General features: G+C 40.2%; 1 protein-coding gene across 2 annotated transcripts in view; it reads left to right on the forward strand.

The window, feature by feature from the left end:
• AHRR (aryl hydrocarbon receptor repressor) overlaps positions 1 to 17496 on the forward strand; it is a 92950-nt gene that overhangs the window by 11890 nt on the left and 63564 nt on the right. For both annotated transcript variants that reach the window (XM_071554978.1, XM_071554977.1), the window contains exons 2-3: positions 7850 to 7921; positions 14888 to 15069. In XM_071554978.1, the coding sequence (XP_071411079.1) occupies positions 7860 to 7921; positions 14888 to 15069 (244 nt within the window). In that variant the 5' untranslated portion in view covers positions 7850 to 7859. The remainder of the gene's footprint in view (positions 1 to 7849; positions 7922 to 14887; positions 15070 to 17496) is intronic.

Below are 17496 nucleotides of genomic sequence, written 5' to 3' on the forward strand. Positions count from 1 at the left end.
CAGCCTTTGGTGTACGTTCATTCAGAGCTCAGTGCTGGTTGCCTCCAGCTGCAGTCCTCAGTGCTCATCACTTTTAGAACAGACCAAGGCTCCCAGAAAACGAGGGCTGGTGCCTCTGATGTCACAAGCTGTAGTCGCATGCCTCACATCACGCAGCCCTCATTCCTACAGCTCCTGCACAGCCCTGATTCCTTCCTTAAGCTCTCTAAGCAGGGCAGGAGTACAGCTCTGCATGCTCAGATTTCTTCTCATAACACAGGCAGCGAAGGCAAAGAAGCCACAGGAGACCTGGAAGGGAGATTACAGTAAGAAGGTGCTGGCCACTTAATTTCTGGCAAAAATCCCAATTTTTAAACGAATTGAATTCCTAACCATAATTCAAAAGCAGTGCTTCCCACTTTCTGGGATGTTTTGAAGCACAGCATCTGCCTGTAGGTCTTACGGATGGTGAGACTCAGGACTACAAGCTGTCTGCTTCTGTTCTGTCCCTGCCTTGTCCCAGGCCCTTCAGTCCTTCCCTTGTTCCTGTGCCTTATATCTGGAGTCCTTTGTTTCCCATGTGGCAGTGGTTGAAGCAGAGAGAGCACACCAGGATGGGGAGGAACAGAAAGAGGGAAAGTCTGACGCTGCCTCTGCTGCTCCAGGGGGAGGCATGTAAAGCGCATGACGATGCATGTGTATAGTGCAGATGCCTGTAGGAGGAATGAAGGGATGACGTGTGCTCAGCTCAGGCAGAAACTATAGATAACTCTCAGACTACAAAAAGTCTTCTGAGCACACGCAAACATAGCTTCAGAAGCTTCAAACATAGCCAAATTTGTACATATTTTCTTTAGGGGAAATTAAAGAGAGATGTATGTTTGTCAGGCAACATATGGTCCCTGATACTTACACCCTCTGTAAATCAAGACTTTTATACCTTTTTAATAATCTTCTAGCAACTCTTCATGTTTGAGAGTTAACCTTCTGCTTTTTCACTGGGGAAAAGATTGAGGCAGAAAAGTAAAGTTTAGGGCCAGAAAGAGCCACTGTGATCTCGCTTCAATCTCATATATACGTGGACCGTCTTAAACAAATTCTTCACCACACAGGTCCAATAATTTTCTTCAGAAAAAATTCTTGAGGATAAAAACTGCCCAGTGAGGGAGAGTTCTCAACAGCATTGGATAAATTATTTTGATAGTTACCCTCATTTATTTGTAATTTGAATTTAATTAGCCTCAAATTCAGTAAATTGGATCTTGCTAGAAATGTTTGTTTCTTGTCACGAAATGTTTGTTTCTTACATAATGCAGTTACTTATTATCTGGACGTTCTCTGGTGCTGTTCTTGATGATAACCCAAACAGTATGAGCTCCTGAACACTAAGTATGGGGCTCTTTTCCACAACCTTTAGTCATTCTTTGCTCCAGTTTTTTTTTAAGTGGGGCTGCCTCAGCTATAAACAGTGCTACATGATATTTGCAAAGATATACCCCAAACTGTTATCATATTTTCTCCTAAAACATGACTGTTCATTAGAAGCAGAAAATTTGGCAACAAAATGCTAATCACAATGAATTTAGTGACAGCAGGCAGGTAGATTTCTGTCCAGCTGATGAGCCATTGTGAGTGGAAGCCTTTTTCCAGAGTTGCTCTTCCTAAGGTAGACACACATAATCCTGTGAGAAGCCAAGCCACACACCAGCCCCATCCCTTTCTGACTTTGTTGCTAGAACTGCTCTGTGGTGCTGCAGCGTGGTAGGGATGAGAACACGACCTCCTTACTCCCAGGCTGCTTCTTTGAAACCTGAGCTGCTTTGAAGCTGTGGTCTGCACAGCCCCTTTTGGTAGTTCAGGCATTGAATGCGTAGTACGTGATCACATTTGGGCAGGAAATGATTCATAAAATTTAGTGAGAGATCATTGGATAATGTAATTTGACCTCCTATAGCTCCCAAAGCTACAAAATATTTTTTTTCCCTGAGAATGCCTGCATTCAGCTCAACTGCTTCTATTTAATTTAGGCATGACTTCTGTTAGGGTAAAGTGCAAATTACAGAAACACTTCTAACTGTGGTTTCAAGACAACAGGATCAATTAAATCCTTTGTACCTCGTCCCAGTGCTTAAATGCTCATGATGCTACAGATTAATGCCTTATTTCTTACTTGGATGTATCTGACTTCAACTTCGCTTTCTAAGTGCTTGCTCTGTTTCAGATTAAAATAATTCAGTAGTCATATCTTCCCTTGAAAGTACTTCGCTTTACTCAAGTCACCTAAATCTTTTTTCTATGCAAGGCAATTTCTTCAGCCTGCAAGTATTTATTTTAGGTTCTTTCCTCATCCTTTTGAATATCTAACATTACTAGAAAAACACTTACACGGAAACTGTACACACAGTTCCAGCATCAATCTCATCTTATCTATAAACAGAGGTAGAATCACTTTACTTAGGTCGGCTACTGCATCAGCTGCCTTTGCAGCAGCTCCTCCCTGTCAGCTCAGGCTGTGGATGCTATTCATTTTTGCTTTGATTCCTGATTCTTCTCAAGAATCACTCACATTTCAGGATGGAGTCCCTATCCAATAACAATGATTTTCACACAATATTCTGAGATGCAAGTGTTTGCTTTTTTCTTTTGTACACTGTAATACTTCATTGTGGCTTTTAAAAGCAGAATGTTGTGCTGCTAACTTAAATTACTTACTAATACAAGTAATTTTTTGAAATTTTGGCAGCCAGAGGTGATAACTTCTCAGTGAACTAGTTTCATTCAAAGAGCTCGATAGTCCATAGAACTGTGCTAAGTGATGTCATTAATCTTTCTTATCAACTTTTTTGGTATTTTGCTTGGGATGGGTGTCAGGCTTGCCATCTGGTGGTTAGCTGGATCATTATGTTTCCAGTCTCTGAAGATTATCATATAGCAGCTATCTTTCAGTCCTTTGGCTTTCCCCACTGTTCAGAGATTAATTGCAACTTAATGTCAGCAGTGATTAAAAGCATCTGACAGAAGTGAATGATCATGGCCTGCACCTGCCCTTTCCTCCTCCAGAAGCTCCTCAAGCTTGTAAGGCCCCTTTCCAGCTGTTGTGAGTAGTGGAAGGTTGCTGCTTTGGGCTTGTCTTCATCCTGCCTCAAACACATGGAGACAATGTGAGAACTCGCAAGTGTTAAAAGGGAGAAAGAGAAAGGAAAGAGTGCAGTTATTCTGAGCAGCTGAGAGCTGTCCACTTGGCTTCCTTCTGCTTCTCACTTGAATGTGAGGCAGGTGGGCTGGCAGGGGAAGGAGCCCCCAGCCTCCTTCAGTGGTAGAGATGGGCTATTCTGTCCTACTGGTGGAGAGCAGAGCTCACAGGTGATCAGAAGAAAGCATGATCCAGGTAGGACGGTGAATACTCGCTCTTGTCCAGTTTTTAAAATAAATATTTTCTTGGTTTATGAATCTGTGCAGCACAACAAATTCAAGTGCTGTTTTCAGATGTACTTTTAGGAGTATTTGCCATGAACCTTCTGACTTTGTTCCCATACATACATTCTGAGACTCATTTCAACCGTATGCCACTATTGGCATGAGTGGTGGTGGCAGAAGCACCTCTTGGCTGTATGCGTGTCTAGGACGTTGATGTTGAGTTGCTGGGGCAGTGCTTCATACCATGTTGCTGTGGTAACCCCTTGTCCTAATTCTGAGAAAGTTCCTGTAGAAAGCCTGAAGAGTGCATGGTTTATTCTTGTTTAATATGACTGCATGATTCTCCTTCTTTTCAGAGACTAAAAAGAAATCTATTGCATTATTCTCTTACCTTTTATGCAGTTTTAACATAGAGCCCTCTCCATCTAATAAGAACTGTAGACACCTTTTAGAATTATTTTCTTTGTAATAGTCTTCTAAAAAAGCACACTATCTTTTGAATGTAGTGTTGCAAATTGGGAATTTTCCTTTGGGCCTTTATCTTTCCTAACCAGCATTTTACACATCATAAATTGTAACTCATATTGTTTGCTGTTTACTTCCTGGTTTTCTGTTTGAACACTGAGGTCTGTCTATTTATTTCCATGTGCTGTCACATATTAATAAACTAACCCAGGATGTGTTTTAAAACAAAGTGTCCCTTTTGGGAAATTGAATGAACTTAAAATTTTCAGTTTTCAGTTGCATTATGCTTTCCAAGCCTTTCTCCTTCTTTTAATTTTTCTCATGAAGGCAAGAGAAGGGAAGTCTAGCATGTGACGCTGTTTTGAAACAAGAACTGTGAGTCATAGATTGATATTATGGACAGGAAAAACTCAGAACGCAAAAGTATTACATTATTGTGTTGTGTTTGTGTGGCAAGGTTTTGGAAGTGGGGGTTTACAGGGGTGGCTTCTGTGAGAAACTTCTAGAAGCTTCCCCTGTGTCCAGTAGGTCCAAGACAGACCCACCTCTGGTCAATGCCAAGTGATGATGGTAGCATCTTTTGGATAGAGTATTTATGAGGGGGGAAAAAACCTGCACAGCTGAAATTGCAGTCAGAGAGAGGAGTGAGAATACGTGACAGCAACAGCACTGCAGACACCAAGGTCAGTGACAAAGGAGGCATAGAAGATGCTCCAGGCGCTGGAGCAGATTCCTCAGCAGCCCACGTTGAGGACCATGGTGAGGCAGGCTGTCCCCCTGTAGCCCACTCTGGAGGAGGTGAAGGAGGCTGTGGCCTCATGGGAAGCCTTCACTGGAACTAGCTCCCAGCAGAACCTATGGACTCATGCTGGAGCAGGTTTGTTGGCAGGACTTGTGGTCCTGCAGAGCACCCATATTGCTCTGTCCCTGACAGACTGTACTTCGTGGGAAGGACCCACACTGGAACAGTTTGTGAGGAACTGCAGCCTGTGGGAAGAGATCACATTGGAGAAGCTAATGGGAGGAAGAAAGAGTGGCAGAATGTAATGAAATGACCACAGCCCCCATTCCCTGTTCCCTTGTGCCACTGCGGAGGGAAGAGGTAGAGAAAACAGGGTTAAGCCTAGAAGAAGGAAGAGGTGGGAAGAAAGGTATTTTTGAGATTTGGATTTATTTCTCATTACCCTGCTCTGATTTGGTTGGTAATAAGTTATACTAATTTCCCCAAGCTGAGTCTGTTTGGCTGTGAAGGTAACTGGTGAGTAATCTCTTCCTGTCCTTGTATCATCCTATGAGCTTCTTGTGGTATTTTCTCTCCCTTGTCCTGCTGAGGAGGGGAGTGAGTGATAGAGTGGCTTTGGTTGGTACCTGGCATCCAGACAGCGTCAATCCACCAAAAATATAAAGAAAATATCTTTTAATGTAAGGCCTCACAAGGAAGAGCGGCAATTCTTTTGGCATTTTCACATCACTTTAGGTTCCCAGTGAAGGAAGAAATCCATGAGGGTAGATGCAGTCTGAAAAGTGGACAGATTGTTGGGAAGAAAAAAGAGCTTGCTGATTAGACTAACTTAACAAGGTCTTTGAAGGTGGCAAGAAGGCTTTATCTAAGCAAAGGCTGTGGGATAAAACTTTCTTAACTTGAAACAGTGTTTATTGCACTGTATCATATCCATCATTGACTTTGTACAGGCGGTTCACCAACCTGATGTCACACAAAATCATTTCAGTAATAGTGAAAAAATTGTTTATTTCAGGAAGAGCTTTATGCCTGATGCTGCACCAGTTGGGGAATGACTGGTGTTTCCACCATAAGCTACAAATAAGAGAAGGCAACTTGTCTGATTTCTATATTATGCATCACTTAAGAATGAATTCTCAAGAAAAGAATCATTAACAGCTGTGGTTAGTTGCATAATAGAGTAAAAATTGAATGTACGTTTAGATGATTCTGACAGAGTAACCTGATAGCTATCTGTTGACACAATGACTAATTTTCCACATGAGGGAAACAGAGTAGACACAAGCAATCTCAATATAGAGAAAGATGTTGAGCTGCTGAGGACCAGTAAAGAATTGAAGGGTTGGGGAAAGGAACTGGGTAAACAGTATGTGCTGAAAGGAAAATGATCAGGAGGGAAACTAACAGCAGAGTTCAATAACTGTAATTTTTGAGGCAATTGCATTTTTACTACAAAATGTCATGTTAAACGAGATGTGTACCTATAAACTGTTTCACAGAATATTCTGCATTGGAAAGGGACGCACAAGGATCAAGTCCAACTCTTAAGTGAATGGACTGTACAGGGATCAAACCCCACGACCTTGGTGGTATTAGCACCATCCTCTAACCAGCTGGCTAATCCCAAGGTCTATTCCCTGTGCCATCAGTACAGAAGAGGATACAATTCTCACATAGTAAAAAATAACCTGGAGATTAATTGTGTGATTGAGATGGGTAGGCACTTGAACACATTTCCTCCATAAACTGCATTTATTTGTTGGAAACTCTACATGAAGATGGAGAACTGTGTGTATTAGATGACTACATCTAATTTGTTAATGGTTATGAGAGAGGAAAATGCAGGGATACAAATATCAAGTGAGATAATTCCCATAAAGATTGAGTGATTTGTCAATAACTCTGTGTGTATATATCTGTCTACCTATATCTATATATCTCTATCTGTGAAATACTTTCAGATTTTACTTAATATACTGTGCATGATTCTGTTTATCCATGTTTTAGACAGATTGACTGAAATGAGAAAACTAGGGCTCCTAAGATGATAGGAAGAATAAAGAGTTTGTAACATGAGAGGGAAATAAGAGTTTGGGTTGTCCCAGAATAGAAAAATGAAGGCTGACTGAAGATTTGACTGATATTAAAAATATATGCCAATGAGTAAACACAATGGAGGAGGAAGAGCTATTTAAACTAAAAGACAATGTTGGCAGAAGAACAAATGGGCATAAAATGACCGTGAACATATTTAAGCTGGAAGGTGAAAGGTTTCTAGTTTTCAGAAAGCTGTCTTTCAATGAAAAAGAAGACTCTTCTAAACAGTTTTTAAATCAAGGTCAGTAGGTTTATGATTTGCATTACATGACAGACGTGTCTTCAGCAACATGGGATTGATTCAGTGACAGAGAAGGTCCCTTTAATTTTACATCTTTCACTGAGCAGCAATGACATTTGAGATATACTAACCTCTCTGGCAGCATGAACCCACTGTTGAACAGCACTCACATGACTAAAATACTCTTTCACTCAGAAAATTGAGAGACTTCTATATTCAGATTTAAACAGACTGAATGCAAAGACTTGCTTCTGAGCTTGCAGCTTTTCTAAGGCTTGCGTGCTCAAACAGATCAATCATAAGGCTAAATTTTGTCTGAAAATTGTCATCTCTAGCAGCACTGACTTGGGGCTTAGTGCTAGCCACAATACCGTGTGTCACATCTTGAGCTGCTGACAGATATCTTTTCAGTCTTTAAAAATGAGGATGTGAGAACCTGGAAAAATGCTAATTTGAATAATTGCAGCCTACTACTTACAATGTCAGTAATGGAGATAATATTACAGTGTATTTTAAAAGCTGTGAAATCGTCCCTGCAGATGATGGGTAGTATTATTCATTCTTATTTGTTTATGTGAGTTTAAAAATTAGCCTGGAAAGGAAAAAATTGGATATCCAGTAAGCAGGATGTTTTTTATGCTCATTTTAGATCATGTGTAGTATACTTAATTTGAAAAAATGAAAATTGGATATAAACATCAATATTCTAACAATATTAGGGTAGGAAATTTGAATTAGCCTTAAGCTTCTATCTTAACTAATGCCACTATGCTTTTTAGTGTTGTTGAATGTCACACTCAAGGAACAAACATTTTCCTTGGTCGAACTTTCTTGGTCCTGTTATTTTGTACAATGGTCTGAAATATAGAGACCTCTAAACTAAAAAACCTATTCCTTTTGTTTTTCAGTGTCAAAGCAATGATTCCTCCAGGGGAATGCCTATATGCTGGGAGGAAAAGGAGAAAACCCATTCAGAAACAGTTAAGTATCATATTCATCAGGGAGTATCTCCCTCCAAATGTACATGCTAGAAGTGAGGTAGAAGAAGGGTTCCCTTTTTCCTGTGGTCTGCTGTTGCAGGACAGACCCAGTCACTTTGTCTCCACTGAGAAACCCTTGGCTGGGAGGCTTCTTTTTGAGACTGTCTCCAGAAAAGATGCCAAGCCTGAGCATGCATCACTAGGTATCCAAGAGGAGGCCAGTGCTGATTGTGGTGTGTACCACAATACACTGCAGAATGCACTGCCGTGAGGAGTGCAGAGGAAGTGTCTTTTCGTAGGCTGAAGATACTGGTGGTCTAAATGTCAGCTGAGCAATGGGCTGGAGAGGTGGCTGCTACCTTTGTGCCCCTGCGCTCCCTGCAGCGTGTTCAAAGACACTTCTGAGAAGCCACGTGTTGAGTGGTGCCAATGCACTGGCACTGGCTCCCCCCTTTGCCTTTCCTTGGCTTAGCCTTGCTTGGGGCAAGCCCAGAATGTGGGTCAGTTCAGCCAACTGAAAAAGCAGACTAGTGATTCACTTTTTGCATGAAGAACACATAATTTTCAAACCGCTGTTTACTATGAGATCACTTTCATGAGGAGAAAAATGTGAGAGAGGAATTGTACGTGTGAAGGCAAAGCAGAAAAAGAAATATGCAATGGGAATTTGTTACCAAAAGATGCTTGAAATGAGAAGGAAAAAATGGTTGCTATCACTGAAATGTAAAATGATTTCCGGGTGCCATAAACCTCTCTGTGAAATGAAGCTTTTAATATAATCATCCCACATCTTGTGTGTTACACGAAATACACGTTTTTACTGTGTTAAAATTATGAACTTGCACTGGTGTCCTTCACAGACAGTTTAAGGATGAGAAGGTAACTAAAATAGATTCCCCTATTTTTGGTTGCTCAGAACTTCTAAAAATAACCTACTTGGCTTAAAATTGTGTATATTGGTCTGGAGTCAAGGGGAGTTTCTCTGAATGTTTTAATGACATCTGCTGATATTGTTTGGGATTTGGGCAGTATTTCCTCATGAACCACTTGTTCCCACTTAAAAAAAAAACTAGTTCTTTTAGTGTAAAATATATCACAGGTAACAATTTCAATAGGCAAAGATAATGACATTAGAAAACTATTCTTCCTGCAAGAATCCTGAGTGTTGAATCCAAAATGTATGTAGGATTTCTGCACTACTGTTGAAGTATGGATGTGGATATTTAATTTTATAACTGCACGAGGTATGGAACCACTCCATGAAACATGAAATTACCTCTGTGCAGAACTGTTCATGGATCATTACTTATGTGAGAAAGGAAAGTTGCAGTTGCTTTAATAAACATTAAGCTTTATATTTGGAGTTTTTATGCTAGCTAGAACTTGTCTCAAAGATTACTTCAAAATAAATGCAATGGCTAAGAAAACTACCTGCTAACAAACAATGGAAATTATCTTATTAACCTGTTTTGAAGTTCTGGCTTCAATAAACTCAGAAGCAGATTCTCTCTTACCTTGACAGAACCAAGTTTTCATTTTGGGAACCTTTACAAGTAATGCTGCCTTGAAAATAGCTTTGCTGTGACATTACAGTGCAGGTACTTGAGCATGAGCTTATCAAGCCAGGACATAGACAATTTTGATTAAGAAACATGGTTTTGGTTAAAACAAAGGGAAATGTTTGGATTATTAGAGTACTGAACTCCCACACTGGAAACAGCAGTCTATTTTCTGTGGTTAGTTACCACTTGCTGAGGATGATTTCTCAGTTCCTAGTAACACAGGTCTCTTCCCCAAACCTTATCTGTTTGTGGGCTTAGTCTCTGGTAAGCCTTTCCTGTGGCTATTCCCTCACTCAGGAACTTGCTCTCATCTGAAGGGACTCTGAATGCTCCGGACAGATTGGCAGACAGAGCTGCTTTCACGCTCTGTGTCCTTCAGTCCTACTGATTTTACTGACATTTCAGGACTCCCAGACATCCTTATGCTGTCTTGAATAATTTTCTTGAAGTCTATTAATTGAGCAGCATATTGAACCATTATTTTGACCCATGTTGTACCATGTTTGTTACAACTTTTTTTCTCCTGTTTTATACCAGAGCACAGCACATTCTTCTCCTCAGCCTGATTCTATTTCCCCCTTGTCATTCTGATAATGAGTCAAGGTAGATAAGCCTGTTCTGGGTGGTGTACTGTTCAGTTGTAAAACCTGATTTTTCACAGCAACAAAACTTAATGGGTATTCTTTGGTCAGTCCTAGTGATGAATCCTCTCTTTTAAATGTGAATAATATCTAGAATTTAACTTCCTCTTGACAAAGGAATAAGTGAGAGCAGACGCCTCAGTCTGAGCAGGATACTTGGATTTCAGTAGGGATTCATGGATTAGACTTTTCAAAGGTCAGGATTTAAAGGACAGAAGTGCAGCTTTCCCCTCTGTGGAAAAACTGGGACATTTGTGTACCCTTACTCAGTGCATCCCAGGAAGCCAACTCTCTAATTCTACATCAGCTTTTCGTAATCAGGCTGTCAATCCAGGTGGTGATCCTGCAGCTAGTTTTTAATCTGGGATATCACAGAATGAAATTGTTGAGTATGTTCATTAATGTTTTTCAGGAACAGAAATTCTGTTCTGGGGTAGTTTTAGAGAACAGTCATGAAAATATATGGAGAAGCTCCACAAGAGAATGCAGAGACCCACAACACTGTGGACAAATGTGTGGAAAATTTATTTTATTGGAAGGAGCTAATATGTTTCAGTCTTCTCTACAAAGAACTAGCAGGGACTATCTTCATTAGGTTGCCACTCTTCAGACAATACCTCAGATTGAAGTTATCCTTTTATCCATGTAAATTAGAAGCCCCTAGCTGCTCTTCTTTTGCCTCAGCAAACTTCCAAATAAACCCCAATAGATATGATCTACACTAAGGAATTTTAGTTTTTATGGACACACTTCAAACACCTGGAGCTCAGACTGATTGAAAAATTTTCCATCAGATAGGCTTTTCAGCCAGACAGCCGGCATTTTGACTAGAGGAAACATTCTCTACTAAGTGTTTATTTCCTGTGGAAATCTAACATTTTACTGGTAATTCAAGCATCTGGAAATTAAAGAGATCTTGTTCTTTAACCTGAAGCTAAAATCACTGTGCTGAAATAATACTTACAAAAGCTGAGGCAATGCTTCAGGACAGTTACTATTTGAGAACTTCAGCCACTTCTTCATCTCAAAGCCTGGCATTTTGTAAAACCCTCTCCCTCCACAAAACCTTTATTGTAATATTTTACAGCTCTTTAAAGCAAGCTACAGCTGCCTTTACTCTGAATGTATGTAGAGCTGCTACAAACTGCCCGCTTCAGCCAGAACCATACCCGTGCCAGAGTAAACAGAGACCTTGGGAGGTGCAGGTCTCTCCTGCTCCCTAGTTCTCATTTTAAGGCCCTCTGTGGCATAGCCCTTCCTCTTACTTGATATCGCACTATCCCATCTCTCATCTGCTCTGCCAGTGTGATGTCTCCCTGACCATCAGTTCTGCTTTTGCCTTTCCTTGCTGTGAAGCGGCAGAAGAGATAGAAGGTGCCAAAGAGCCTCCTTTCCCTCAAACAGCTTTCTCTCATTCAGTCCTTTTGGTTCATAGGAGATGGTGACCATCTGCACATACACAGCAGTCACTGGAGCCCAGCTCTGCCGGGATTCCTATGCCATGTCCAAGCACAGCTCAGTGGCTGTGGGTGCTGGTCGGTATGTTCACGATAATCATCTTGCTGCTACTTTGCACTTAGCCTATCTGTTGCAGCTCATGGTCTCTCTCTTCCCTTTGCCTTCTTACTGAAAGCATGCTGCCACAGTAAATGATTAGATTTTTCTCAGTTCGGATAGTCTGCTAGTTTAACACTTCATCATACTTAAAAAAACTTATCCTAAGCGACCTTTTCGTTAACAGGGAAAGGCTCCCGCATAGGGTAGGAAACAGCAGTCAGAGCTGCAGTTGCAGGAAATTCCTCTGCCAGCTCACCGAACTGGTTTACAGTAGTGACGGTCTGTGTGTCATGGGCACCCTGAATCATTAACGCTCAGATGGCTCAATCCTTGTATACCACCGAAACAGAGAAAGTTCTCTGCACCAGCTCTCACACTCCGCTCCCGCCACGCAGGGACTGCCAGTGGGGGTCCTGTAAAGGCACAAGTACTTGTTGCTGCAGAGCAGAATCTGGGAAGTTTAGCAATGCAAAGAAGGAAAAGCCACTTTATTGTTTTAATTACATTTGCAACTCTACTGTAGTAGTGTTGTATGGAAAGCAGAGTAAATGAGGTATAGAGTGAGTGCTGCGTCTCTGACAATCCCGAGTTTAACACAAACACAACAAGCACCATCTCCTTTGAGCTCAAAATAAAGGCCAGAATTTCCATTTGCCTCAAAGCAGCCAGTTGAAGAATTTCTCTGCCTGTCCCTTTCTTTTTATGGCTAGCTAAGTTAAGTTTGCCTTTCCATGGAACTCGCATTGTTTTAAATCGAATCCCCTTAACACCTAATTACCATTTATATCAAACCCTTGTTTGTTTGGATTTGCTCCCTTACTGAATCATTTCCTCGACTTTACAGGAAGACTTTGTCCTGAACTTTCTCCTGTAGTCTTTTTACACCATTCCAAACTATTTCTTTTGCCCAGTACAAAGATAGTCCACTTAAATTGCCTCAAACCGTTCTTCTCTGGCATAATACGGTCACTGTTTTATGCGGTATAAGTGCTTGAACAACTTCTGTTTCTATCCCGTGTTACTCTTAAAATTTTCACTTCTCGAACTCATCATTTTAATTTTCTTAATAGGAATTTATTTTTTCTGTCCTAAATTGCTTCCTTGCTTCAGCTGGTTTGTCAGATGTAAAGAACAATTACCAAAAACTTACATTCTTTAGCTTCTGCTCAGCTATAGGCTACATTCCCACAAAATTACCCTCCACAGGTCAGACATCCTTTGTGTCATAGTTTTACTGAAAAAATAGTTATCTCAGGAAAAGTGAAAAGGGGTATTCCTTCTTTGTTGATTACATTATTTGTTGCATATTTACTCCTACTAGTAGAGGAAAGTTGTTCATTGATATCCATCAACAAAGTCCTCTCCATGTCTTTGAAAGTAACTCACTGTGTTGTTGAAGAGCCATATTGCAGTATTGCCAATTTTGAATGAAAAAGCAGAAATTGTATATGTTCACTGGCATCTACATCAAATATTTTTTTCATTCACTCTGACCATTGATGTTGTCCTCTTAAAATGAGGACAACTCTCAAAACTAGCGATGAATTTTTCATACATAATTTGCTTTAAGAGGTTTTCAGTTAACAGCAATCACATGTCTAAAACATTGATTTTTGTTTTACTAATTCCTATGCATGATTTTTTTAGAATCTCAATTATAATTATAGATTAATACTGTTGTAATTCAGCACATTAACCACCTTGTAAAATACTAATGCTCGAAATGAAAATTACGATTGAAGAAAGTAGTAAATATGTGATCCATAGAAATGCAGTAGTAAAGTGCAGCAAACAATTATTCTCATTCTCCACTGGGGTGCCAGCTAGCTACATAAGATTATGAACCTTGACTTTGGTGAGGTGAAACTGGAAACTGTTAGCACAACCATATTTTTCTTGTCCACTATTTCCTGTTCTTGAGTATTTTTCCATCTTTCCCTCCTTGATTTTTCTCTCAATGTCTCTTTTTCTGGAGAAGGTACCTCAGGAGGAATGTGTCAATGTGAAGTTGAACATGGGCATTGCCAAAGAGAGTGGAGGACCAGCTGACAGAGCACAGAGATCCCTGGGAGATGCCAGCTCAAGTACAGCACTGGGTTGCTGCACTTCCTCTGAGGTTATGGATCCGTGTAGTTTATAGCTCCAGTGTCCTGTGGCTTTTACCTGGATAATGCATTTGACTACTACTGGGTCCAGCAATAGCTGTCTACTGAAAGGAACCACCTTCTCAAACTTCTGCTCAGGTCTTCCTGTTTCACAGACAAGTCTGTGCTCCAGCACTGAGCACCCTTCCCTGTCATGCAGGAAATAATGTCCTCATTTCTGTTGGCAAGTGCACCACCTTTTCCTTTTCTCTCTTGAGAAAATCGTCTTAAATGTTCTGTGAAAATATCAGCAGACCCTCCAAAATTGAGGTTCCTCATTTGTGATGTATTTCGTCTTAATGAATTTTCCCGATAGATAACTTTTATCTAGATGACCATTGCATGAGAGGAACACAATATGGGGATGAACTGGGAGTGCTGGCCTAGAAAGCTGAGTAACATTAGTCTTCATGTTTTTTTAGGAATATCAATGTCCTTAAGACAGAAACCAAATTTTTATCTTTGCTATTTCTGATGTAGGAAGATAAATGCAAGAGGGTATACAGGATATTGAGCTTGAGGAAAGAACATCTTTTTACCTTGACTCCTGTACTTTTAAAAATCAAGTCTAAAGACAGGCTCTTTTCTTAATTATCTCCTGACCTACAGGTTAACTTTGAGTCATTAAGTGGAGAGAACTGAGATGCTTTGCATGAATACAGTGGGAACTGAATGGGTTCATGCATTAGTCACAGTAATTTTCCTCTGCTGTTCTGCCCCTTATTTGTGCAACATAGAAGAGAAATTCTTTTTCCTGGTATTGACTAGAATAGAAAGACAGTACCCACTCCCCTAAGGTGAGAGGGTCCTGACTAAGAGATACCAGTTCTTCATTTGTTTTTCTCTGGGCAGATGTGAAAAAAGAAGCCAATGTCCATGTCTTTGCACTGTGGCAAGTGCAGAATGCGAAATCTCCTTTTGGCAGGGGACAGAAGTTTTACAGATTTCCATAGGAGCTGAGTTAAGCATTCCTGTTATCAATTAATTGCATACAACATCTCGGTCTCTGGTTGTTCTACCTGGAAGTAAAACAGGTAATCGAAAATGTGTTCTCCACCACAGAAGGCCTGCAGTGGGGAATGAAAAATCGAATCCTTCCAAGAGACACAGGGACCGTCTGAATGCAGAACTTGACCATCTGGCCAGTCTCCTGCCTTTTCCACCTGACATTGTATCGAAGCTGGACAAGCTTTCTGTCCTGCGCCTCAGTGTCAGCTATCTCCGAGTCAAAAGTTTCTTTCAAGGTAAGTTTCCCTAAGTTACCAGCATCCCATTAAAAGCATCTCTCTAATTTATTGCTTTATGCTAAGCCTGAGTAAAAGTAATGAGCAGTATGATATTGATAAAGGCATGGAAAAAATCTAGTATTGAACTTATTTTGTGCATGGGATGTTGCATTGGAAATCTCGTGCATTTTTTGCTATGATGTTTGTGTGTTTTTCATGAAATAATGGGACAATCCCCACCTTTCCTCAGCAGGCTTTAGGAAAAGGGGGAAACATGACTGTAAATTCACTAAACCAGCGAACAACCTTGGGACCTGTAGATACTTTGAACTCCCTGTTGGAGCTGCTTATTATGCACGTTCAAAATGCCTGTTTAAGTATGATATGGAACTCAAGCAACTCCTGTATTTCTTATGTTTGCCATATGCCAGGAGGGAATGGGCTTGCTTGAAAAGCCAAAGTGATCATTGTCTTTTAGGATAAGAGAGGTTCAAAGTTTAAAATGTTGATTAAAGCTGCACTAGGCTATGATTTGTTTTTTAGCTGTTTGGCACACTGCACAGTGAAAGCCAAATGTACATTTTCAGATGCACATAAAAAGAATTCTTCAAAATTTGAAGATAGTTTGAGTTTCTTCCGTTGCTGAAGAGTTCACAAGAACAAAATCCAGATTAGGGATTTAACCATGAAAATCCTTGCTAGGGTTGTTTTTTAAAAAACTTTAAAAGTCCATTTGAAGAGGTAAAGTTGACCAAAACTTACAGGTGGACTGCGGAGGTAAACAGAAGTAATTTTTATGGACATTATTCTTCCTTTACTGGTCTTCGCTACTTCTTCCTGTGACTGTTCCTTATTATGCACAGTGTATGTATATTTTTTTGCTTTGCCTGGAGAAATATATCTGTTAACTGGTTTCTTGCTTTTAAAATACATTTTAGTATAAAGAAATGCCAGTTTGAAGAGACTTCGGCAGGCTGCAGGGCATTTTACAAGCTGACATCAGATTACAAAGGATGATAGTACTGATAGCAGGAGCCTCCCACATCAGCTGTGGCAGCTGCCTGCCCAGCCTCCAGCATCCTGCAGTTTCCAGAGTGCCTCTTTCTCTTTGAACACATACCTGAGTGTTATGGTCCCTTCCTCTGAGTTTTACTTTTGTTTCTCTTGGATTCGTAAGCAATAATATGTCTTCAGCTGCCTTTGGTACTCTTCTGCCAGAGTTTCTCAGATCCATTGTCTCTTTTTTTTTAAAGGGATGAGACAAAAGGAAAACAAGTAAAGCCAGACTTCATTATGCTGAAATGTTCCGTGTTTCATGTTTTGAGAGATTTCATTTAATTTAATCCCCAAATTACCTAATTGAACACATCATTTGTGTTCCCTTCATTCTTATTTTTAAATGTTTACATCATGAAACTAAGGTTACAATTAGCATTGTTTATAGTAAAGGAAGGAAACTACATGCCATTTTAAGACAAGAGAGCAGGCTAGAACTTCAGAAGGGTGGAGTGCAGGAGAGGTGAGCTGTGGAAACAGAGCTGCTTGAGGAAGGGTTGCTAGAGTTCAGGTAGAGGCAGAAGCTGCCACATCCTTCGTGGATATCACAATCTACTTCCTTGTAGTTATGGAGAAATAAGGCACAATCTGGGATTTTTTTAAAGCAAAAACTTTGGTAGAAAGTCATCTAAAAATAAAGAAAAATACCCATCCCAGTCTTTCAATCTTTGTTGTGATGAAAGAGGATAGAAGAGCAGAAATGGCTTGTTTGTGGCTTTTTAAATCAAAGGATGACACTGATTTGGGAGCTGTTATAAACATTGAGGGCAGACAACAGACCAGTGCCATACAGAGATGTTATAAAATTGGATAAAAAAACTGTTTCTGGAAAAATGGCTTAGTAAATCTGTACTAATTCACTCAGGGAAAATTAATCCAAAGGAACTGGTGTTCAATAGAAAAGAAAAACCTGGAAAAGAGAGCATAAAAACAATAATCAAAGAGGGACAGTGGTCAACAAAGTGTTCCATGCCTGTAATATGATCTGTTGACATAAGCAAGAAAACCAAGTGTGGATTTTGGTCTGTTTGCCCAGAGGCAGCATGTCACTACACAGGAAGGTTATAATCCCTCTCTGCATGAGAGCAGCATGACTCCATCTGGAATAGAGCTTTCTGTTGTGGGCATCTCCTGGTCACAAGGGCATTAGTACATATTAAGGGGTTTGGGATAAACACAAGCAAAACTATAAAGTTGGTTGGACAAAAAAAAAAAGAAAAAAGGAGTAAAATTAGCTCAAATGTGTACACATTTGTATTCTTTGGCTGTTTGTCTTCATAGGAGAGAAACATGAGAAGGTCAGAAATTGCTTAAGATATTTTAGAGTGGTACAATGGAGTACCCAAGGAATGATGATGCCCAAGATGAACTTTGACATGAAATATCAAA

Source organism: Pithys albifrons, chromosome 4 (genome assembly GCF_047495875.1).
Source record: "Pithys albifrons albifrons isolate INPA30051 chromosome 4, PitAlb_v1, whole genome shotgun sequence".
Classification (NCBI taxonomy): domain Eukaryota; kingdom Metazoa; phylum Chordata; class Aves; order Passeriformes; family Thamnophilidae; genus Pithys; species Pithys albifrons.